Genomic DNA, 24,927 nt, shown 5'->3' on the forward strand with positions numbered 1-24,927 from the left:
ACAAGAGGAGAAACTTTGCAGATGTTCTAACTCATTTCAAACACGCACACACTATAAATATTTGAAAATAATGGCACATCACACACAACAGGATTTGTTGAGATTATCGACACACCACCTCTCGGACGTGATCTCGTGAGGATGAAGTTGCAAACAAAACAAACACGATGGAGTCTGATGCAATACGTGATACTGCTTGGTACGACACCAAAGAGAAAGAGAAATGTTCACTAGACAGGATCAACATGGCCTGTGTATTCTTCACAAGAACTCAAGGTGAGATTTTAATCGTCAACACACAGCAGCAATCCTTTCCTCCAACTCGTCTGTCCTTTGCACTTGGCTCCATCTTCTCCTCCCCAGTTCCGCTTGGAAAGTACTGATGGAATCACAGCGTTTTTAATCTGAAATATCAAACATGTCCCAGACGACTCTGCGGCCACTATCAGATCATTTGGGCTGAACATCAGCTCTAATCCAGGTTCCAGATCAGATTTCTCCTCCGATTCCCACGGAGGCTGTGGACTGAGCCCCGCTTTCGTGTGGTATTTGTTCTCAAACGCTGGTGGAGCAGTCCGTGTATTCTGACACCAATGTTTGGTCTATCTGTGCTAGTGAATGTGTTACCTATCTGCAAATTAAGAGCTCCTGAGATCGAGTTGCTACATCTGAAATACAAAGTGCTTTGATGCTTGGATCTTGAATTTCTACAACTTCAACTTATCAAAAATGAAGTCCTATAGTGGAATGTAACAGTATAATTACTTCATTATTGTACATAAGTAAATTAATTCATGTATCTTTACTTAAGTACTCTGGTACTTTTCACTTAAAAGTGGTCAATAATGAGAGAGGAAGTGGTAAATTTTACTTTAAGTATATTTAAAAGCAAGTACTTACTTACTTTTACTCTAGTATTAAAGTGAATGTGGTAATTTAACTGTTACTTGAGTACATATATCCATTTATTTGTACTCCTACTCAAGTAGAATGTTTGAGGGCTTCCTCCACCACTGCTAAAGTTGCATTGCTGTGATCTGATGATGCTGATGATGATGTTTATTGTCACTATGTGGCGCTCTTTCTTACTTTTCATGCTAAGTACCAGGGTCTTCTTGTATTTATCATACTAAACCTGCTGGAAACATTTGACACACTTCCTGTGCACCAGAGGAATTTTCCCTGTAGAGATACCCCCAGAAGAGTCTGCACATTAAATCACAGACATTTCGTTCTTATCTAAAACTTGTTACTTTAACGTGAATTATGAGTGTCTTTGGTAACTCGTGTTTTCCCAGCTGTGTGTCAGGGACATGTGACAGTAGAAAATAACTCTACTGATTTCTGCTGAACGCACACAGTAGAGCTGTCGGCTTCTGTTCTCTGTTTGCTAACGGGACCTGATGGTGAGCAAATTGACCGGTGTCGCTCTGGACTGACGCTCCACTGACCTCTGGGACTGTGTTTGCATCAGGAAGCATCACCACGTGCGTGTGGGCCCTACTGTGCACATCTTCTCTTGTGTACGTGTGAAGTTTAATTCTTTGCTTTCACTTTTACATCTGTGCCTGTGGATATTTCGGTGTGTGTGTGTGTTTGTGTGTGTGTGTCTGTGTGTGTGTGTGTGTGTGTGTGTGTGTGTGTGCTGCTGAAATGCTTCGAACATAAACTGTCACTCCTGCCAGTGGCCCTTGGCTGGTCCTGTGGTGCTCAGTGTGTCGGCTTTGATGCTGGGTCAGGGGAGAAGATCAGAGCACAGGATGACTCAAACATACACACACACACACACACACACACACACACACACACACACACACACACACACACACACACACACAAGCATACACACTGCTAATAATGACTCCCAGTAGACTACACAAGCACCTTCATCTGTACCTGGACCCCAGTAGCTACCCTTCCAGTTGCCGGATTACAAAGAGCCAAAAAACACTAAGCAGAAGGCAGAAAAAGCTCCTGGTAGCAGCTGAGCCTAGTGGCAACACCTTGTGTGTGTGTGTGCGTGTGTGTGTGTGTGTGTGTATGTATGTGTGTGTGTGTGTGTGTGTTTTAGTACTATAACCTGCCAGTATCCATCTGCTTTGCCAAGATCAACAGCTGTGCCCATCTTTCTTCACTACATCAATGCGAAAGGTTAAAAGGTTTGAAACATAGACTCTCTCTTGAGTCTTTTTACTAAAGACCGTTGATTACAGAATGAACATTTCCAGATGTTTTTCTCTCCTGATAAAATAGTGACAGTCGATGACGAATCGGGACCGACTACAAAACTTTCTGGAAAGGCCAAACCCTTAATGAAATGGGACTTCAGATGAATTAACAATAAATAAAAGACATGGACGCTTCTGACCTATCCTCAGAAAACCATCACGAGAGAGAAACCAGACCGATTACAGACCGTAATTACATAAACACGGATTCCTCTCATGCCTTTCACATCCAGAGCTTGTTTTTTTTTATTATCGCCATCTGCAAAGTCTTTAACACTGTTGACAGCTTCTTGGTGCGCAAAAGTTAAATTGAGAGGTTTTTGTGAAAATGTCTCCTTTCTTTTATTGCCTTTCATTTCCCTCATTCACTTTAATTTGTCTCCGTTTCATAAGGTCTAAATTACAGATTTAATTAGAAAGCAGAGATTTTCTTTTTTTACGAGGGTCTTTGGAATTCAGTTTTTGGCATGCTTTATGCATAAAACCCCCACGCAGAGTGGTTATAGAGAAGGTACAGGAATGTTTGCTGCACAGCAGAGAAAGCTCTTGTTTTTTCAGCTCCACTGGCGTCTTGCTGTCATGGTGGTTCAACAGGGTCACTGGTTCCTTCTCTCCAGTATAGTGCGGCAATCATCCCATTTCTTCCAGGAGACACTGAGGGGAAAAAATGAAATGCCCGCTACGATGACAGTAAACCCGAGCGCGGGCGTTCAACCCATCTCGCAAAACCAAATGTCAACATCCACTCTTTCCTGTTCGGATGAAGAGGAAGAGGCAGAGTAAACCCTGGGCTTGTGTGCATTATGAGATAGAGCAGGGAGGTAAAAAGATTGATGAGGATGTGGCTTCTGGAAAAATAGGGGCCGTGGAGATCGCGGTGGCGGGCGGGTCGGCTGTGTAAGCATGTCTGACTTTTCGTGCAGCGGCAGATCAGGGTTCACCTTCTGTCACAAACCTGCATTTAACATTAGGGATTTTTTTTGTATTCAGCACACCCATGGTCTCTCCCTGATATTAACCTTACTGTAGTTTCCATGAGCTCATACTGTCAAAAGGAAATGTTGGCGATGACTTTAAACTTGGGTTTTGCAGGGGGTCGTCCAATAATGATGTTTTCTTCAGTTTAGTTTTATTTCTTTATTTTCGTTTGTTTGTTTGTTTGTTGGTTGGAGTTTTACTTCTCTTTCATATGTGCTGTCTATGCTGGTAGCGTGTCCAAGTGGACCACTGACATCCGGAAATACAATTTCAAGTGATCAGGATAATTTCCCAGCGCTTTGATCAGAAGATTAAATTCTTCTCGTTCCTGATGGATCACAAAATCATCCTCACTTCTCGACTGTAAATTTTCAGAATGAATACCTAATAAAAATAAATCTGACGCAGTGTGCAAGACTCTGTGCGTGACCATTTTTGTTAGATGATGAATTTCAAAAAAAGCATATGAAAAATAAGGACCTGCTGTCCGTAACACCGAAAAAATGATTTATCAATCATTTTATCAATATGATTTAATGAAAGAAAAAAAATTAAATAGAAATAATAGAATTAATGAATTGAACATGCAATTTCTATTTGGATTCGAGTTCTAGAATTTTGTGGAATGTGTCACATGACAACAACGCCACAATGGAGAAGTTCATTTCTAAAAAAACTCAATAACCCCTCCTTTAAAATGGACAGTATATGACGACATCATCATTTTTGAGAAAACCATCCATAACGATCCCTTAAGTTAATTTTAACAACTTAATGTTGATGAAGGGTGAAAAAGTATTTTGGCGAGGCGGTTGTTGGTTGTTTTGCTCTGCGGTTGCGGTGCGTGTGTCAGAAAGAGGGAGGGACTTGATGCGAGACGGCCGTTCGCCAGCTGTCTCTCGGAGGGATTGGTTGGACGTCATCAGGAGTGTGAGCGAAAGCACTGACCACTAACCACAGACCACATACAAGCCAGCCAGTCAACCACCGCCAGGCCTCTCCTGCTTTTTTTGCTTCACGTCCAAGATTTGAGTTTGTCTGTCTTCCTTCCTTCCTTCCTTCTTCTACTTATAGCTTTCATCCCGCTCTCTGCTCAGTTCTTATTCTTACTTTTCCATCATACCTCCAAAGTCGGCCGTCGCGTCCCCACATTTTATTTATCAATTTCTCTTATTTTATTGGTAATCCAGAGATTGCGATCATCAATCTCTGTCAGACTCCTCTTCTTCATCTTTCTTCTTCTTGCCTGCTTGTGCACTCGTCCAGCCTCAGCACATGCAGCCTTCTGGCTCTGACTTTCACTCACTTATCTTTCTTTCAGCACCTTTGTCCTTGCTTTGCCTCTTAAAGGGGAATGCCTCTCAGTCAATGAAAAGCTTAAGCTTCATGTCTGCAGAATGGTTTGTCGTAGATTTAAATCGTTTTTTTTTTCTTCAAATAATGTAGTTGATTGAAAACGGGGTACTGATTTAGTTTTCTTTATATCATTGCCTTTTCATTTGTATATTGTTCAGCAAGTATAGTATTTACTAAGATATGCTGGTACACAAACGTGTAATAGTAAGAAAAGCATCGCTGTCATTGGGTCACAATGATCCTGGAAAGCATGGAATTGCACTGTGTGACTCTGGTGTGTCGTGCAGGAACACTTGGGGCTTAGTAATTAAGCTTTTACTCATTGGTAAGAGCTAAATGAGGCAAAAAGATGTAGGACAGATGCTGATCTGGTTAATTATCCGGAGGGTAGATGTCCAGGCATGCGAACAGAATCCTGCCAGCCTGCAGAGGACGGTAAAAACTTTATGGATGTTTGAAAGGCCATTTGTCCTGGTGCTGCCAACAACTGTCACTTTAGTATAATTATGGAACAATGATGTGGCAATGATAGCTTATATAGTGAATAAATATATATTAGCCTATATACAATGCTTGCACAGGGTATTTACAGCCTCTCCTATTCATTCTTTTTGTGTTAGGGTTTTCTGTACGTCATCATGGTTTTTTTGATTTCTGAGGTTGCCGGTTCCTTTTCCTGTCAACATATGCACACATGAAATACTGGGCAGCTTGTTTGGTGGCTGCAGGGACAGAACAGCATCAGCTGTTCAGGTGGAAATGACAGAATAACTCCTATGACAGCATAGATATCACTCTGTCTGTTTCTGTCTCCATCTCTCTTCCTCTCATCGTGATGTGTCTTTCCCTTTTTACCTCCTGTTTCTTCTCTTCGGTCCCTCTGTCTTCCTCTGTGACAGTTTTTTTTCATCTCCTCTGGTCATCTTAACCCATATTCGGGTTTGGGTTCAGGTCAGGGCTCCGTGTGGACACTCAAAGACTTGAACAAACCGCCTGAACACACAGTAAAAGCCCTTTCCCTTGTGGTTGTTCCTATCTCAAAGCTCACATCATGGTGGATTAGCATAGTGTTTATGCTCCCTGTGTAAAGACTTCCCTTTGATTAAAGATACTAAACCTTCCAATTGAAGTTCAAGCCGATGACGCAGAGACATAGCTGGAATCCTTGTTAGTGGGGCTCTCAGGCCTCAGACTGTCAGACTGTGGCTTTCTTCAGATTTCACAGTACTACAGTAATTGTTTGTCATCATCTGGTTGTTCGAAGCGACTCGCTTGTCAGAGATGATAAAAACTGGTTGATTTTTACTTGAACCGGCTCGTGAGTTGTAAAACAAGCTCTTGTGTTGAAAGAAATATTCTGTGGATTTCCTTAAAAACCTGAGTGAATACATTTTTCACCTGAGTGAAAACATTTCTCTCCTCAGCCAGATTCTCTCTCAGTCCACTAGTATGACTCTATGAGGATTTGTACCATTTCTTTCAAAGAAATGCAAAGTATTAGACGATGCCAGTTGAATTCTGGGACCAGGCTGTTTACAGCCTTGTTACCTCACTGGAACTGGAACAGGAAGACTGTGGTGACACTGGACAACTCCCAGATTGTGTGTATGTGAGTGTGTGTTTTTGTGTTTGAAACAGACACAGTTTTAACTTTGTGTGGTGGCTACACAAATAAAAACGTCTGTGACGAAGAGGAATGCACTGGCTGCATTTATACAACATTATACAGAGAGTACAGACGTGTGACAAACTATTAAGGCAACTGAGAGAGAAAAGAGACTCTGAGAAAAACATTTGAGAATTCCATCTCATTAAATTAGGACTTGTAATGTTACTACTTTCCTCTCAATAACACTTTGTTCTCATTTATTTAAGAAGTCTATGATGACATTATTATATATAATCTCATTTATGACTTTATTGTTGAGGCATTATGAAATATTTTCAACTTGACTTTTTATATTACTTCGATTATCAAACCTCAACATTTTTTTCATCACAATGACCTTAATGATCCATTGTACTAATGCCATCAGCCTCATAGTTCTAAGCAAAGGTAAATCCAAAAGTCAGCATTTCAGCTTTTATGTGAAGGTCTCTGAGATTTTCTAGAATGAACGCACAACACAGTAAACGTAATAAATATTTGAAACATGTGGAACTCCTCCTGAATCTTTTGTGCCAAAAAGTCAGTAGATTCCCATATAGGGAATATGTAATTTAAAGCTGTTGGTCTTTGAGCTCGGGGGTGTTGAAGGGAGCGTTGTAAAGTCATTTAGAGTTCCATGACCTCTGCCTCCACACACACACACACTCACAGACACACACCGACTCACAGAAGCTTAGCTGATCGATCTACCCTTCAACACAAGACCAGACCAGTCACTGCGACATCTGCGTGTGTGTGTGTGTGTGTGTGTGTGTGTGTGTGTGTGTGTGTGTGTGTGTGTGTGTGTGTGTGTGTGTGTGTGGGCGGCTCGTGGAGCGAGATGATGAAATGGTCACTGTCGCGTCTGATAGAAGTCCCAGTTAGGCTGATGTGAATAACATGTCCTCCGCTATAGGTGGTTTCCTCTGCTTCAGTGGAAAGTGTTTGAAGAACAAAGAGGAAGAACTGGCTGAGAACTGAGAACCTGTAATCATCACCAGTTGTTTTGACCAAGTCACAGCACACATACGCACACACACGCACGCACACGCACGCACACACACATTTTGAATTCTCTCAGTAATGCGACTAATGTCTTGTCTCTCCCTGCCTCCTCCGCACAGCAGTCTTTGTTACATATAGGTTCAGTGTGTATACAGTTTGGGAAGGTCCGGGGGATAAGGGCAGCTCTGACCTTCTTAAGGGTGGGTACAAGGTGGGGCCGGCACTTTTTGGAGAGTCTGATTGGTTCTAGTGTTCCCACATCAACACAATTTTCTTTTCGGCTATGACTCAGGGAATAAAATGTGTCATTGGTCCATTTTGGGTTGGTCCCCACATCATAAAATTACCAGAGGTTTTTAACAAGCCTGGCTGAGGCACAAAACTCAATTTCGGTTTCCTCAGGTTTGGGCTGTAAACGTATCTGAATAAATCTTCAAAATAATATGAAATGTTTAAAAAGAAAATTATAGATATATTGTCCTGATAGATGACTACTTTACTTTTTGGAGTATCTCAGAAATCTGCTCACTTCAACGTCTCACACTCTGTCCAACAGGTGCAAAAATTGCTCAATTATCTTTTTCCTCTGTGTTTTTCTCTAGTAGAAGACGGATCATTGGTGTTTACTTACGACCACCTACTAGTCTGGCATGCTTGTTTGAGTGTTTGCAGTTGTTTTGCGTTTGGATATTGTTCTTGTTAGGGCACACACTCACAGAAAAACAGTCTGCTTATCTATAGGCTTATCCTACTAGTTGATATAAGGGGTATGAGACTAGTTAGACATTTGGTCATTATATTTATCAGGAAGGAAATTTAACCAGATAACAAAATACAAAAAGATGTGGCTGACCAACAAACATGAAACTAAAGGGTTACAAAAGAGATCTTGAAGTGTTTTCTCCTTTGCTGCATTGTTTAGCTGCAGGCTTGCTTGCACTATCATCCATTAAGTTTTTACCCTCCACGCAGACAGTCGACTCATTGCGAGTGAGAGTGACCTTCCTGCACGTGCATGTTCACCCCGGCTACCGCTGCAGAGAAAGTAAAACAATTTTTCTGGATCTGCTCATTTATCTAGATCTGCACCAAAATTCCATGACTTCTTCCCTGACCCATATGGCATCCTTCCACCCAGTCACGTGGTAATCTGTTCAGTAGTTGTTGCATAATCTTGCTCAATAATAGAAAAACAAATATAATGGAAACCTAACCTCCTTTGCAGATATAAAAATGGAATGGTTTGAAATATCTATTGGCTGAATTGGTGGATGGATATTTCTGCATGTGACCATTCAATTGCATTAAACATGGTTCTCACTATTCATTTCCCCCTCTGCGTTCTGTGTGTCCGTCGACACTCTGACTCTGCAGGCCCTTTGCCATGGGAGAACAAACCTTTAGCCGGGAAAGAAACCAATTCTCCTTAGAGCACATTATCATTATGGTGCATATTGCAGTTAAAAGCATTGAGGGGAACACTTCTGTTGGTTTTTGTCATTTCACGCTGTCAGAAGTGGTCGCGCAGCGTCTCTTAAGTTCGCTGCCGCTGAAAAAATCATGGGCTTTTGCTTTGGACTGATGATAACAGGGGTTTATTTAGGGAAACAGGAAGCCATGGAACCTATTAGACCTTAAGTATAAATCATGTGATCGTTTTAAAGGCTTCTTTGGTTGACCTCAGCGCAGTGTGTGAAAAGAATACCCGCTCATCAATCACCGCTGTCTATTTTTAGACTCTAGAAGCCCTGTTTGTACATATGCAGCTCCATCCTTGTTGAGGTGAAGGAACCATGCATGTGAGAGGAGCCATTGAAAAAGCATCACATTTAGAGCAGAGAGAGTAAATAAGTACTCTCTCTCTCTCACTCTCTCTCTGGGGATAATGTTGTGACGCTCAGTGTTTGTGTGTGTTCACCCCGCAGTGGAGTACGACAGCGAGCTCTCCCCACAGCGGCGTCACCACAAGGAGTTCAAGTTCAACCTCTCGCAGATCCCCGAGGGCGAGGCCGTCACCGCGGCGGAGTTCCGTCTCTACAAGGAGTGCGTGAGCCGCACCTTCCGCAACGACACCTTCCTACTCAAAGTCTACCAGGTGGTCAAGGAGCACCCTGACAGGTAACACCCCCACACACACACACACACAAGCACAAATACACAAACACACAAACGGGAGAGGCGGTGGTCTAGTGGCAGAAACTTGGACTATGGGCAGAGAAGGTCTCTGGTTCGTCTCTGGTTCGACTCCACGGAGAAACAACAAAAGACGAACCTGGATTGATCTGTCCAAAAATCCAAGAGTCTCCCTACCCTGTCTAGTGCCCCTGAGCAAGGCACCTTACTCCCCTAACATCTGCTCCCCGAGCGCCGTACATGGTCGCTCACTGCTCTGTGTGTCCTGCACCAGATGGGTTAAATGCAGAGGTTAAATTTACCTACCAATGCATGAGTGTGTTGTGCATGTCTGTGCATGTGTTTGGTATAAATAAACATATCTTTTTTGAAACACACACACACACATTATTCTCAGCATCACAGTTTGTCATCATTTTATTTACGCTAAATAATTTATACTCATACTTGTACGTCACTGGAAACTGGAGTGAAATCATCAGGCTTTGACGTAGCTTGGCCGTAGGCGACTACATGCGTGTGCATTAATCCACCCTTGGGTGGGTCCAGTAGGTTTGTACAAACAAGACACAGGGAGTTAATGAAAACAAGTTCATGAGTTTTGTCAGGACACAAGGCGTTGTGGATTATGATCACCTCCGCCAAGGAGGTGATGTTTTCTCCCATGTGTGTTTTTGTTTTGTTTCGTAAGCAAGGTCACGCAAAAGCTACTGCACGTCCTTGCACAAACCTTCGGGGAAGGCCCAGGGAAAAACCCATTAAGGTTTGGTGTGGATGTTCATCCGGGGACTGATCAGGGGACTGATCTAGGACATTTCAGGGAAGAATTCATGTATCAGGCACAATTAGGGGAACTGATGTATGAAGACGTGAACATTTAAAAAGTTGCCTCTCTGTGTGTGTTTCCATCTATCTCTGTCATTCTCCCTGTGTGTTACAGATGCTGTGCTCATGCTATGTTTATAATGTAAAATCAAGCATAACCACATCTTACAGAAATAGCACAGCTTCAAAAAATCCTCCCAGCCCCCTAAATGAGCACAGCTAATGCACGCCAAACATTTACATTACATCCGCAGGGGTAGATAAACATCCGGCGAAGATTCTGAATGATATTTGTGTTTAATGGAGCCGAGTGCCCAGTGAGAAAAAGTTTTTGATTTATATTTTTAGACTAACAGCTTATATATAACCCTGTGTAATTTGATGATCAATGGTTATTCACAGAGCATTCTCCTTTAAAGCTGTTTATGTTTAGAGAGAGACCACCTAACACCTTAAGGTGCTCTCTCTAAGACCAGCTGTGCACTCTGAAGATCCAGGTTCAAGCTGATCCAATTTATGTCCTTTGAGAACCTCAGATCTAGATGCTAGCGAGATATATTTGGAGTATCAAGAGCTGTGTTTTTCTGCTGCGCTCCCTTATCCCTTCGATGTGTGGTTTGTGCTCCCCAGCCTGGAGGTAAAGCCTTTTATTTGTACAGATATTTGGAGATTAAAGGGCCCATATGTCTCCAATTTCTCTATTATTACAGGCCACGTTTTTTCCTTACCTAGAAGAAAATTACAGCGTGGATGATGTTCTGTCAGGTTGGGGGGAAAAATTGCCATGTTCTTATCTACATCCTCCTCAGCGGTGAAAGCACTGGTTTGACTGAGGTTTGGTTTTGAGACAATATCAAATATTTGTCGTTGTTTTTCCCCATTTTTCCACCCTGTGCATCTAAGGTAATTAGGCAGCCAGCGGGGAGCGGGGTAACTTTCTCATTTCTCTTTCCCGTTAAAGGGCCGACTCCTGCTTTGACTCTGAGGCGTAATGATAGAGCACTAATTAGCCCGACACCCTTTGTACTTCTAATTAGACTGGGGAGGTTTCGCCGAATAGCTGACAAGGAATGTGAGAGATTACAATGTCAAAAATGTGGCGGGCCTGGGATATTTAGCCAGTGATAATGCTGTCGCTAACATTAAGATTTTATAATTTATGGTTGTAATAAAGTTAAAAATGAGTTTGAATCTCCTGGTATGTAGAGCTTCTGTAATCCTTCCTTCCTACATGCCTGACTTACATATTCGTTTAACAGTCTTACAAATAGGCTTGTGAAGCTCTTCAAAAAGATGAAAGCCTTCCCAATAACCAGGCCCGCTGTGAACTCCGCTCTCCCGCCGCACATTTTAACAACAGCTGCCGACAAGTCTTATAAAGGAGATTTATTGTAGCAAAAAACACAACTGTGACCCCTGACCTCATTATTCCAGTTCATTTAAGCAGTCAGTCAATAAGAGGTTTTACAGTAGGCTGTAGGTAGTTTTTCAATCTGTGCACGGGGCTCTTACTGTCCGGACTCTGTCAGCCCGGCTGTGTGTGTCTGTGTGTGTGTGTGTGTGTGTGTGTGTGTGTGTGTGTGTGTGTGTGTGTGTGTGTTTGTGTAAATGGTTCATGTACTACTCTTATTATTGTATTTATCTAGTCTTATAGACGATGCAAAGAACTTCACATTACATGCCATTCACACACAGGCACGCCTGCACGTGCACACAAAAACTCACACACGCACACAGAAACACACACACACACACACACACAATGATGGTACAACCGTCATTGTCTATTTGGTGTTCAGTATCCTGACCAAGGACACTTAGATATGATGTGTGTGTGTGTGTGTGTGTGGTCCAGGTGTTACTCATGTTGTGCGGACCGAAATCTTTTTACACAGTTAGATTATGGGGACTAAAAGCAAGTCAAGGTTAGACTAAGTCTCTAAATCAATGGTCAAGCCAATGTAATTTCCTCTGAAGTCATGGAGACACAACTGTGTATGTGTATTTGTGTGTGTGTGTGTGTGTGTGTGTGTTCTTGTACAGTTATTTGTGTGTTTTTCACAAATGACACAGCAGCACAAGAAAGTAGCAGCGCAAGGGGAACATTTAGTAAGAATAACAGCATGAATAAAAATAGAAATATGTTTTTTTTCTTCTCTTTCTTATGTCTTCCCCTTGTCTTTCAGTTGTTAAAAAACGAAAGAGGCTTTTTTTAATGAACACTGTGTCATTTGCCTGTGTGATTTATAGCTGCCAATAAAAAGTTGAATTATAAAAATATAAAAATATAAATATGATATACAAAAAAGAAGAAATAATGCTATACACACAAAAGATTGTTAAGGGGTTATGGAACATATCATAGCACTCCTCATACTTCTAAAATAGAAGTACAAGGTTTTGTGTGTCTGTGTTTGTGTGTGTTTGTGTGTGTTTATGTGTGTTTGTGTGTGTGTGTGTGTGTCTGTGTGTGTGTGGGTAGAGGCTCATGCGGAAGCCATGAGAAGCACTGTCATTAATGAGCAATAAGGAGAGGCTGCCGGTGCATCACTGCAGGGGCATTCTCCGAACACCTGGACGATGGCGAGGCTTTGATGTCGGCTGTGTGGGAGGGTCCGACAGAGGCGATGCTATGTTATTACTACTGTAATGGGACAGCCGAAGGACATGTCTTCTTATCACTCACACTCTGTCTTTTCCTTACACGTCCTCAGCTCTGTCTTCATTAAATACGGGGGGTCTTTTACTTACTCAGAGGCCCGGCTGTTCTGAGCTTTAAAGGTCACCTTAGATAACTCGATAAACTAGTCAACTCATAGTGGTTAGTTTGAAAACAACCTCTCTCTTTTACATTGACTTTTTTTTCTTTTATCTTTGGGAAAATGCAATAACATATTTTTTTTAATTGGGTTGTTTACAATGACACACGGACTTTCGGGGATGACAAACATTTAATGCTACATTCAGCTTCATCGTTTTTTACCTCCAAAATCTTTAGGTGTTAAAAATCTCAATGACTTGACATCTCAGAATCATTACCTACCAACTTGAACATCACCTTAACTTTTAACTTAAACTATAAACGTTAACAGAGTAATTCTTGTAAATTTCTTCAGTTAGCCATTAAAATCCTTGGTTTGTTAAAATATGCTTATTTCTCTTCTATTCATCATATTTTGTAATAATTGCAGGAAGTAGCCAAAAAAGCATCTTTAGCTTAATAGCTCAGCGCAGTTTGACTTTAACAATTACATCATATCATATCATCCTATGGAGTACTGAGAGAAGAGTTCTTATAGCTAAACTATGTTTTAATGTAATATCTGCTTCTTTTGTTCTTCCAGAGAGCCAGACCTGTTCTTGCTGGAATCTCGCAACCTGTGGGCGGCTGAGGAGGGCTGGCTGGAGTTTGACATCACGGCCACCAGTAACCTGTGGGTGATGAGCCCAATGCACAACCTGGGCCTCCAGATCAGCCTGGAGACCAGTAGCGGTAAGAGAAATGGTTTCATATGTCCAGATGTGTTGTTTTCAAGTTATTTCTGAGTTACGTGGATACACAGTCGCCCCAAAAACTATTGGGACAATAAGGTAAATTCCATTGCTTTTGTTGCACTGGCTTTCACTCTAAGTTTGAACCTAGGGTTTCACCTGTGTAGACTGGTGTAGGATGAAACAGCATGAACACCAATGTGAGAAAAAAACTAGGAAAAATACTATTTGAGCCATGACATAAACATTGGGTGTGGTCAATACTATATGGAATGTCCTGAAAAAGAAAGAAACTACTGGTGAACTGAGCAAGCAGCCATCGAGCAGGTCGGCCAAGGACAACAACAGCAGCTGATGACATAAAGAGAGCTGTGGAGAGAAACCAAAAACAGTGACATCACCACAAATCTCCACGGGGCAGGGGTGAGGGTGTCACAATCCATCGTTTGAAGAGGACCGAGAGAGCAGGACTACAGAGGCCGCGCCGCAGGATCCAAACCACTCATCAGCAGAAAGCATCAGAGGGCCAGACTGGAATTTACATTTGAAAGCACAGAGACGAGCCGCGGGAGCTCTGGATGAGCGCAAGATAAACCGCAGAAAGGATGTGCGCACGAGCCAAAACATACAAGCTCATCTGTGGAGCACGGCGGAGGTGGTGTCATGGCTGCTCCTGGAACGTGCTCACTAATCTTTATTGATGATGTAACTGGTGATCGCGGCAGCAGACTAAATTCAGAGGTCCCCAGAAACGTTTTTTGCGTGCCAATTTACAGAGAAATGGATCCACGCTAACGGGAGATACATTTAATCATACATCAAAACAATGACTCAAATCATCGAGAGGTAAAAGTGGAAGGTTTAAAACAACATGTCAGCCCCTGAAGAGGAGACTGAAGGGAGAAACCCCCTGAAAGAAACAAGAGCTGAGAGGAGCTGTGGTAAAAGCATCACAAAGCTCTTTATGTCTCAGGGTCACAGGCTTAATGCAGGTTTCGCATGCAAGGGTTAGGGTTCCACCACATATATGTTATTTATTGAAAGTTACTTTAGGACAGCATGACCTTTAGTTTAGCTTTTTTTGTTGTTTTCTTTCAAAGCACTGTGAGCACAATTTAATTCAATGAGAAATACTATGCTCATATTTAGCTTCATAATTTTAATTTGAGTCATTACGTGAAAAGGATTAAATGTTCTAATGTTCAGGAAAATCTTCTCCATAATGTCCATTGCTGCCACTCGTCTTTTCAGCCTCTGTCTGAAAAGCTCCTGTCTCTTTAAGGCCCCCCCATGATAAGTCCAATTCTACTCTGATTGGCCAGCTGACCCACTCTGACACTTGGGGTTTTTCACTTTTCAGGACTTTTACGGACATAAAAAAAACCTTACCAAAAACAAGAGGAAAGAAAAATTTAAAAGCATAATATATCTTCTTTAACAAGTCTTTCTCAAAGATTGACTTTTTGTTACCTAATTTTACGTTGCTGTTCTTTTTCTAACAGGACAGAGCATCACTTCTAAAGACACGGGGCTCGTAGGACGCGATGGTGCCCTGGAGAAGCAGCCTTTCATGGTGGCGTTCTTCAAAGTCAGTGAAGTGTACATCCGCACCGCCCGCTCCACTGGAGGCAAACGTCGCCAGCAGCAACGCAACCGGTCCACGCAACCACAGGACGGATCCAGAGGGCTCAGCCTCACAGGTCAGTCTGACGTCAACTAAACAAACCTTGAATTTAATCAACCTCATCTCAAAGGGCCTGGACAGACATGGATGGCAGTGCCCATTTCAGGGATATTTTGCCTTCAGTTCTGCATAGTCCTCCCTATTTCGATTTTTATTGTGTTATTAATTGTTATTATCCCTCACCCCCCATCGGACAACAAATGTAAGCCTCGGGGTAACATCCAAAACCTGTCTGCACTGTAGTGTGGGATAAGTATGTGTGGTTCCTGCAGTTCTACAGGAGAAAAATTCTACCTGTGTTGCTTGTCCCATGCCATCCATAGAGATTTTACCATCTTCAGCAGGGGAATCATTTTCACATTATTTACTTTGTGCGGGAGTGTAACCTGAAACCTACATCTTGAGCACGAAATATAGTTTTTCATTGCAATATATTCAAAATATGTGTATTATGAAGGAGATTGATCGATGGATTGGAGGGTTGGCTTAGAATTTAATCAGTAAGCTTCAGTATAAAATAGATTGTGTCAGATTAAGTATAATAGAGAAAATAATTTAAGAATCAGGGTCATCCAAAATGAAACATAATATGTATGATAGGAAAAGAAGTAGACAGTGCTAAAAAAAAGTGAACATTATATAATTTAACATAAAGACTATACTCCTCCCCCATTCTCTCGCTATTTAGCAGCTTATACAAAGAGCAGGTTTAAGCCTGATGTTATGAGCTCTGCACGCTTTTCAAATTAAATCAAACCTTAATCCACTCACCCATCACCTGCTGTGTAACTCTGGCAAGACTTTCCATCTCTTAAAGCCTCGACGCTGCTGTGAGGCTTCATTGTGTGACTCCCGCTGTACATAAAGCTGCTACTCAGTGCGCCTGCTGTTAATATGAAGTCTAATCCCTGGCTAACTTGACAGATGAAGCACAGTGTTAATATTAAGCCTTTGTATCAGAGCTGAGCCCTGTGTGGAGCAGTCAAGAAAATGTCTCCTGCAGGCAACCACCTGTTTATGTTAAATATCTGTATTATTCTACATGACAGGACATTCAAACTTCAGTGATTTCATTAAAAGCCTTAAAAAGGTTTCGGTTTAATGAGAGAGTGGTTGTAACAAATAAAAGTCAAGCTTTTCACCTTTCACACTACATCCTGTGTCGGGAACATTCACACTGGATAAAAATGTTGTGGTATAGAACTATCCAACATAGACATAATTCCTACAGATACTGGACTCTAGGGTCATAATATTAAATATAACTTAACTCAATAAACTTTACTTCATCTGCTGAGAAGACGCTTTTACAGTTTACGAGATGGATTTATTACTGAAATAAGATCTGAAGTATACGTTATTGATATAGCATGTTTAAAAAAACACAGTTGGTCAAAGTATTAAAATATGTGTAAGATATACAACAAAGAATAAATAGAAAATAGAAAAAGCGATGAAAACATTGATATTTTTTATGGATTCAAATATTGCCCAGTACTCAAATTGAAGGCCAGTCAGAAGAAGTGGATCTTCAGCAATGATTTAAAAGTTTCTTGGGTCAAAGCAGTTCTTATTTTAACAAGTAAGTTAAGCAAAGTAAAACTGAGTTCAACAAAGTTTGCATTTTATTTACCAGTTTATTAGTTGGCCATTGAAAATTGTCTTTCACCAACAGATTGGTTCCTGTGTACAAGTTTGCTGATCTGAAAATCTAATTAATTCACATGTGGTTGTCTTTCTGTTTTCCTTTCATTCATATTATAAAGTTTAGTGTTGTATTTTCAAATATTAAGCCTCGATGACATTTCTTTGGGTTTGATAATTGATTGTTTGACATTGTTTGACCCAGCAGCAGCTTACCTTCAGCTCACCTGTCTTCTGGACCCATGTCAGAGTTACGATAAATTACCATAAACAAACTTGTGTTTCTGTTAACCGGAGCTGATGCATCGACCAAAGACACATACGTCTGTTCCCTCTAAACCCACAGCCAAATCTGGGTCATAGCTGGCTCAGTACACTGACACAGCCACGAACGGCCCGACTTGGCAGACTACCTGAGAAACGATTTACCTCTGCTCTGCTTCTCCTGCTACGCGTGTTTAATGGCTCCACCATCTGTGTGGCACACAGACGTATTTGTTGGACAAGTTGGGATTGTTTTCACTGCTGCTCCCCGAATGGCCTCCCCTCGGGTTTGTTGCCTCTATTTTCTGTTTGTTAGGAGCATCTTTATCCTCGGTGGGTTACACTGCACTGCTGTCAAATGAATTCCTGCCGGGATTTTTGCAAGAAAGTGAACTTCTACCCCATGAATCAAACTGTATCTGCTTGATGAGAGAGAAAACGTTCTGCAAAGTGAATCTGCCCCCCCCTCCCTCGAAAAAAAAGAAAAGCTGCTCTAACAAGGACAATCTGTTAAATATGCATCCTGGAGGACTGGACTTTACATAACCCAAAACATCAAGACCTCTCCACCTCGCCACTCGGGACGATGCGGAGTGTAAATATTTAGATCCGACACAGGAAGCGCGGAGGCCCCCCCCTCGCCGCGGCCGAGTGTCCGCGGCCAGCGAGAGTGCTGCTGGGACTGGACGGGATGGGAGGATCCGCCAGGAATTCAGGAGGGCATATGGTTTCAATACCGCATCACTCACTCCAGAGACAGGGAGGAGGACAGGATGGATGGGGAGAGCATCCGTCTTGTGGAGCGCTCATGGGGGGAGAAGCAAAACGTGGACTGCCCCCCCCCCCCCTTCAGACCACCACAACTCCAGCTAAAAAGAGCGTGTCACTGATAATTCACTTTCTCCAAAAACACATGAAGATCTGAGGCGGAGAGGCAGCGATCTGTTTGTTTTTAATCACGGCAGCGCGCTACCTTCCACACAGTCAGCGTTCTGTTACTTGACCGTGTGTTTTCTAAATATAATTTCTCTCCTCTGGCTAAATTGCACACTCCTGACCTGTGGTCAACCACTGCACTAAATTTAATGCAACTTTTTTACAGAGTTTGTTGCCATTTTGTCAGTCAGAGCTATTTTTGTGATTCAGATTTTTTATAAATTTGCAAATAGAGCTTTGCTTTGACGCAGAAAAGTGTCAGCTCAGCATCAACGGAGAAACCTTATTTCACCAACCCCACGGGAGGTTTTGTGTCTTCCTCGATTCCGCAGTGTTAATGACTTAAATTCAACATGACATGATATTAAATGTCTTCCAGATCTCATAAGAGGTAACATTCCGCCAAATAAGTTTCTGCAGCATTTGTCTTAATAATGTGATTAAAGGGACAACAACTCGGGCATTAAAAGGGAATTGTGGGATATACCTGTGCCAAGGACCTACACTCCCCTTATGAAACCACATTTAAATTCACTAGCTCCACAGTTTTATTTTGGAGCTGCACCACATTTCACACACAGGCCGCTAAGCAAACCTTATTTTTGTCTCTGAGAAATCAAGGGGAATGTTGAAAAAACATCCTATCTTGCAATGTTAAAGAAAGCAAAACGCTAATCCTATTTCCGCCCACTAATCCAGATCTGGATTAGAGGTACTCTCCTCACCTAAACCACATTTTTAGGCAAGTCGGTAGTTTTTGCATAATCCTGCTAACTAACAGACGGAGGTAATAAATCAACTGCGTGTCTCATGTTTTACCCACTAAACAGACAATTTTGAAAGGGGAACTTCTCCTTTTTTGTCTTTAACAAATGCCATTTTCTCTTTGGAGCGATGAGGAGAATGCAGGGATATTGTCATGGCGTCCAAAACCTCTGATTTTGATGCCGGGCAGGGATTTCTCCTGCGCACACATCAGGCACCTCTAAAAGAACAATGAAACACCTTTTAAAAGGTAATTTAGGGTTTTATGGGCAAAGCAGTCCGGGGAGGTACTGGGAGTCGGGCTGGGCTCTGGCTGCGGGGGAAGTTAACAATCATCCAGGGAAGGAATATCACGTCCCAGCGCAGCGCAGGCTGCCTGCGAGGCCTGTAATTAGGCCTATCCAGTCATTAGCTGCACGGCTAAAAGACTGACCACGCTAACAATATCGCTTAAAGAATTATAATAACACAGCACTCCGCCAGCTGTGTTTTTTCATCTGTCTCTCCTCCCTCCTCCTCATTCTCCACGCTCCATCCCCGCCCGACCTCCTTTTGTTTACTGTTGGAGTAATTAGACGTAGTGGAGCTCCCTCGCAGGGTTTAATAACCTCTGTGATGAAAGACAGGAAGAAAGATAAAGCTTCAGTAGTATATAGTGGCTGGTGGGAGGGAGACGAGAGACAACAGTGACATTCTGCTTTCATGTCCTCTTCGCCGGCAGGACTCTCTCCTTCCTCCTTCCGGGTGACGAGGACCCAGATTTTATTTTAAACAGTCTGAACCTGAAGTTTTCTCTCGCCGCCCCACCAGCCCCCGATGGGAGTTCATGTAATTTCTACAGTAAAAGCTGCAATCTTTTCTCTAGAATGAATAATGATATGAGAAATTATAGACTTACAGTAAAGTGGTTTGGGAGATTGTGGCCTGTCAGACGTCACACACACACACACACACACACACACACTTCCTACGTGGAACACCCAGACCATAACGTCTGTGTCGGCGTCATCTGATTCCAGTGTTTTCCAAACGACGTGTGGTAGAGTTCTACTTTTCCTCCCGTCAGAGAGGCTGCTGAAAGTGTTTCAGGTGTTTCATGAATGGTTGGTAGTGCAGCGGAGGGTTAATATCAGCCCGACACTCAAACCGTGCCGCTGATCAAAAGTCTCAGTGTTAAAGAGCCTCAGTGCTTACGTTCAGTAATGAGTAATGTTTCCCCTGCCATTGAATAGACAGGGTGGGAACGGGCCGCCGGTGTCCCACCTCAGTGAATTCAATGTGAATGGGTTCGAGTGCGACGTTTCTTTTTTAGGTTCACACGGCCAAGCGGATGTTTGCCCACTCACAGGGAAACATTTCCAGGTAAAACACAGTTAGGTAAGCTGCTGCGGTGGGGGGAGAGGAGCTCAGTGCCAACGCTGCTTTCTTTTCATTTAATATACAAATATTTGGTCTGGACGTTAGTGTAAGAAAGGGGTGAAATGAGAGTTCATGGTTCTGATGATGCTTCATGAGTTGTTCAGTATTTTAGAAACCAGTATTTTATTGACCAAATCCATGCAACCGATCGCGAGATAAAAAGCTGCAAATTTTAAGACTGTGTGGCGACGCAAGACAATGCAGCCGAACACAGGCTTATCACAATTGCATCAAAAAATTAAGACTTTATAGAATATTATACTTTAAGACCCAGGTTTAAATGTTTAATCAGCATCATAGTTAATACAAGTATTCACTTCACAATCAGTCAGTATTTCAAGTTCCTTCCCACCTTCGCTCTCTGTCGAGGGAAAAGAAACGAGTGGTATCCTGATGGGAGCCGGAGCTCAGCAGTAACACGTGGCTTAACATTTTTACAGACAGGAAGGAGAGATGTGGTTTATGGGCATCGCAAATCTGAGCCTTTACACTCAATGAAAGCCCACAGTAAATATCAGCCTTACGCCGACAAACTGTGAACGCTGACGGCCTAGAAGGCTCAGAGGTTCAGGGAGAATAAGATGAAAAGGGAATATATTGCTTAATGTTATATCTTGTACTGTACAGTGTAAAGTATAACAAGATATTCATATAATACTGTTAGTAGTGAATTCTAGTGACCCGGCCAAAATGGCCACATGGGACAAGCAGGTACTCAGCCAGAGTGTTTGGGTCACAGATTTAAAGGAAAAAACATATTGTTTTAAAAGTAATAAGAAAATAGAGACCCTGTTTTCTACCCAGACCCATATAAACAATAAAGGTGCACAAACCCATTAGACTCTATAAAGCATGCAGATAAAACAGCACTAAATTAAGCACTAATAAAACCATGCACTCTATACAAAGCTTTATAAAAACAGAAAAGATTAAAACAGTAATACTGCCGTGTGAAACAAAGAGAGGGAGAAGGATAACATCACATCACAATGCAGGTTTAAAGAGATGTAAAGCATGTGGTTTGCATGTCATGATGGAGTAGAAGCTCATAAATATTGAATATCAGTCACTTTTACTGAAACTCCTGCAGCACAGTAGAGGAAAAGAAGTCGGAGGTGACATTATCTCAGAGCGTCACTTCCTCTCTCTATAAACATCACCTCAAGTTCATGTCAGGCCAAGTCGCACCACCTTGTTCTTTCAATGTTTCCTGCTTCCTCCTATACAAACACTTTACAAACTGAAGAATGCACCTTACACGGCAAGAGAAACATATTTTTAGTGTAATAGTTATAGGCCAGATCAGTGGAATCCTGCAGCAGCTGGTCTGGGACCAGTCTGTTTCCTCATCGGTGAAGGTGTCAGTACAGTAAATCTGTTCATACGGCTCTTACAGCTGTTGAAGAGGCAGGTCAGTCAGTCCACAGGGAGGGAGGACGAAAACATGTGACCCAGTATTCATGTGCATCATTAGCCCATGCACAAATTTGACCATACACACATTTGCACATATAATCCCTGTGTTTCCACATTAGCACACGTCCAGGGAACTCTCTTTCCTTTCAGAAAGGAAGGAACCTGAAACCGTGGGAAACACCTGATTGCATGCGACGGTTATATACCACCCTTTGACCTCTGCCCGCCACTCGTCTTACATAGCCAGACTGACGTGGACAGCGGTCAGAATGCAAGCATACATTGTTTGTATGTCTTTAAACCATCAGAATCGTCTATGGTGGCACTAAGCCCTGGATGAAGTGATGGTGCCCCTGAAAAATGGTGTCGAGGGAACTGCATGTCGGGGGGAAATACATATGAGAAGGTGATTACAGGCGCTAAAATAGCTATAATGCTAATTTACAACAAAGAAAATTATACGAAAAAACAATAATGTCATATTACGAATAAAATGAATGACTAAAGTCATCATTTTAGGCTCAGATCAGATAATTTCCCCTTTTTTCAGGCCATAATACTCTGTTGATATTAACAACCTAAGCAGTATTCAGAAAACCATACTGTGACCCAATGTCTTTCTACCAAAACATTAGTTTTTAGCTTTATGATTAACTTTGAACTTTGGGGATGTGTCGTCCAAAAATCCAATGCAATGAAATCCCTTGTGTGCTCAAGGCTGAAGTATTATTTTAGGCATTGTAGGGCCATCAAGACACTTGGTTTGCTTATGACTCTAGGTGGTCAAGGTTGTCAGAGGACAACTCCCTCCTGGATTACAGTCTTTAACAATACACGACCTTAGTCGCTGCCATAAACTTCATTTTCTCTCTCTCTTTATTTTTTTGTCTGGGAGGTTTGTGAGGAAGAAAAAAACGTTTTCAAAACTATAAAGGCCAGACAGTGAAAATGAGTGAGAGAGAGAGAGAGTCCTCGTAGAGTCAGTGGAAAGTTGGTGTCACAGTCTAACAGTGTGTTGACTGATGCCAGCAATGACCTTCTCGACTGTAAAAACCAAACGTATACCTGGGACTGACCGCCCCGGCTGCCGGGCAGCTGCAGAGTGGAACAGACATAATTGAGAAGAAAGTGCCGAGCGGGAGAGCCCATAAACACACACGTCACTGCGTCACTGCTTGTGCTCCTGCCATGCAACATTTAAATGCAGATTCTGAGTGTAATGTGGCACTTTCACGTGGTTTAATTGGATTCTTTTTTTTAATTGTGTGTATTTCTCATTTGATCAATTAATTCTTATTATTTGCACTTTGCCCCCTGTACCCCATGGGCTTCTGAAGCTCCTAACTAAACTGTTGCTGCTGTGGACAAACGTAGTCGGCCGTTCTCAGGGGCCCCCTACCAGCCGAGGGCCCCAGACAGTTGACGGTCATGTAGAATCTCAGTTCATTCATACACTAAAAGATGCAGTTTCCTGAGGATGTCTGTTTTTTCGTTGCAGATTACAACAGCAGCGATCAGAAAACAGCCTGCAGACGGCACGAGCTCTACGTCAGCTTCCGGGAGCTGGGCTGGCAGGTAGCAAACATACTAATGAATATGTGATGAACCAGGGATCCTCAGAGTGACCATCTTTATCTGTGTTTTCTCAAAGTTAAAACATTTCAGTTTTCAAAATAAAGTTTGGTTTATGGTATATTGCAGATCCATAGACACATGACACTGACGTATTTTTATATATTCAGACACCATTTTCAGGTCTATTTGACCAGCTCACTGCATAAGATACGCACACATCAACCCCACTGTGTGTCAGGCTGATATGAAACTGGTACTAACAAACCAGGCTGAGCTGAGCTGGGAGAAAGTCTGTTAAAGTATCCTGAGTAGGAGGAGGGGGTAGATTAAGCATCAGGTACGTGTGTGTTATGAGGAAATGTACAGAGGAAAAAATAGAAGAGGACAAATTGGGAGGGGGGGCAATGGGAGGGAGCTGTGCAGAAAGAGGAGAAGCAGATGAGTGAGAAGAGAAAAAGCGACAGAGTCAGGGAGGAAGGAGGAGAGAAATATGGCTTTTCCGAGCGATTCCACAGACACTAGTGTTTGAACAGAAACGTGTCGTGAGGCATCGAGGTCAGGTAGACTCCTGAAGAAGATGTTAAATACTACATCCTCAATGTAAAGGTTAAAGCCCATTCTACATGTTATCTATTATAATATTTAATTCAATAATCAAATCTTTATCATCTAATTTAGTTAGATTCGAATTTACGGATGTGTTATAATATAAATAATAATAATTAATAATAGGCCCTTTTTATCAGATACCTGATGAGACAGCACTGGACCCAAAGGAAATTCAAAAGGATTGCATTGATACACATTCACTTTCTCAATTTATGAAGTTTAATTTAGATAAAACTGATGCAGTATAACAGTTCCTCCTATATGAAGATTATAATATTCACTTTTTTTTTGAATATGTAATTTGTGCTGCTGCTGAACTGCACTGGAAAACACTGGTATGTGTTCCTAATATGTTGTCCATCCCATTCTTATGAATGAAGGCCTACTAAATCTTTAAAAAAGAATGAATATAACCCAGTACTGATTTGATTAGCCAGTTTCCAGAAAGAGTTTGGCTGAATGTGATTGTTTTAATCTGCTTTTCTTTTATCGTCACGTGTCTCAGGACTGGATCATTGCTCCGGAAGGCTACGCAGCCAACTACTGTGATGGAGAGTGCTCCTTCCCCCTGAACGCCCACATGAACGCCACCAACCACGCCATTGTGCAGACACTGGTAAGGCCAATACACTAGAGGTTACCACTACCAAATATCTCCTAACATTTGAGGACTCACACAGGGTTTTACATTCCTTCTTTAAAAAGCTTTTATCTCTGTGAGTTTTAATTAGTTTAATGTTACTTCATTTTTATGTAATTATATTGTTGTTTTATTCTTATATGAAGCTTTTAATATATTATTTATTTGGTCTGGATTTTTTAAGGATACAAAGCAGGTAGAAGTGATGGTAAAGACGTATTTATTTAAAACAGTATTAAAAACTGTTATTCAATAAAGTATTATTTGTGGATTGATGGAAACGCTGCTGTATCACACAGGAAGAGGCTTT

At 41.9% G+C, this 24,927-nt stretch overlaps 1 protein-coding gene across 1 annotated transcript in view; it reads left to right on the forward strand.

Moving 5' to 3' along the window:
• bmp6 (bone morphogenetic protein 6) overlaps nucleotides 1-24,927 on the forward strand; it is a 41,504-nt gene that overhangs the window by 14,728 nt on the left and 1,849 nt on the right. The window contains exons 2-6 of the mRNA XM_062379357.1: nucleotides 9,141-9,333; nucleotides 13,518-13,666; nucleotides 15,168-15,365; nucleotides 23,292-23,368; nucleotides 24,483-24,593. Coding sequence (XP_062235341.1) covers nucleotides 9,141-9,333; nucleotides 13,518-13,666; nucleotides 15,168-15,365; nucleotides 23,292-23,368; nucleotides 24,483-24,593 — 728 coding nt within the window. The remainder of the gene's footprint in view (nucleotides 1-9,140; nucleotides 9,334-13,517; nucleotides 13,667-15,167; nucleotides 15,366-23,291; nucleotides 23,369-24,482; nucleotides 24,594-24,927) is intronic.

This window comes from Platichthys flesus, chromosome 21 (assembly GCF_949316205.1).
Source record: "Platichthys flesus chromosome 21, fPlaFle2.1, whole genome shotgun sequence".
Taxonomy (NCBI): domain Eukaryota; kingdom Metazoa; phylum Chordata; class Actinopteri; order Pleuronectiformes; family Pleuronectidae; genus Platichthys; species Platichthys flesus.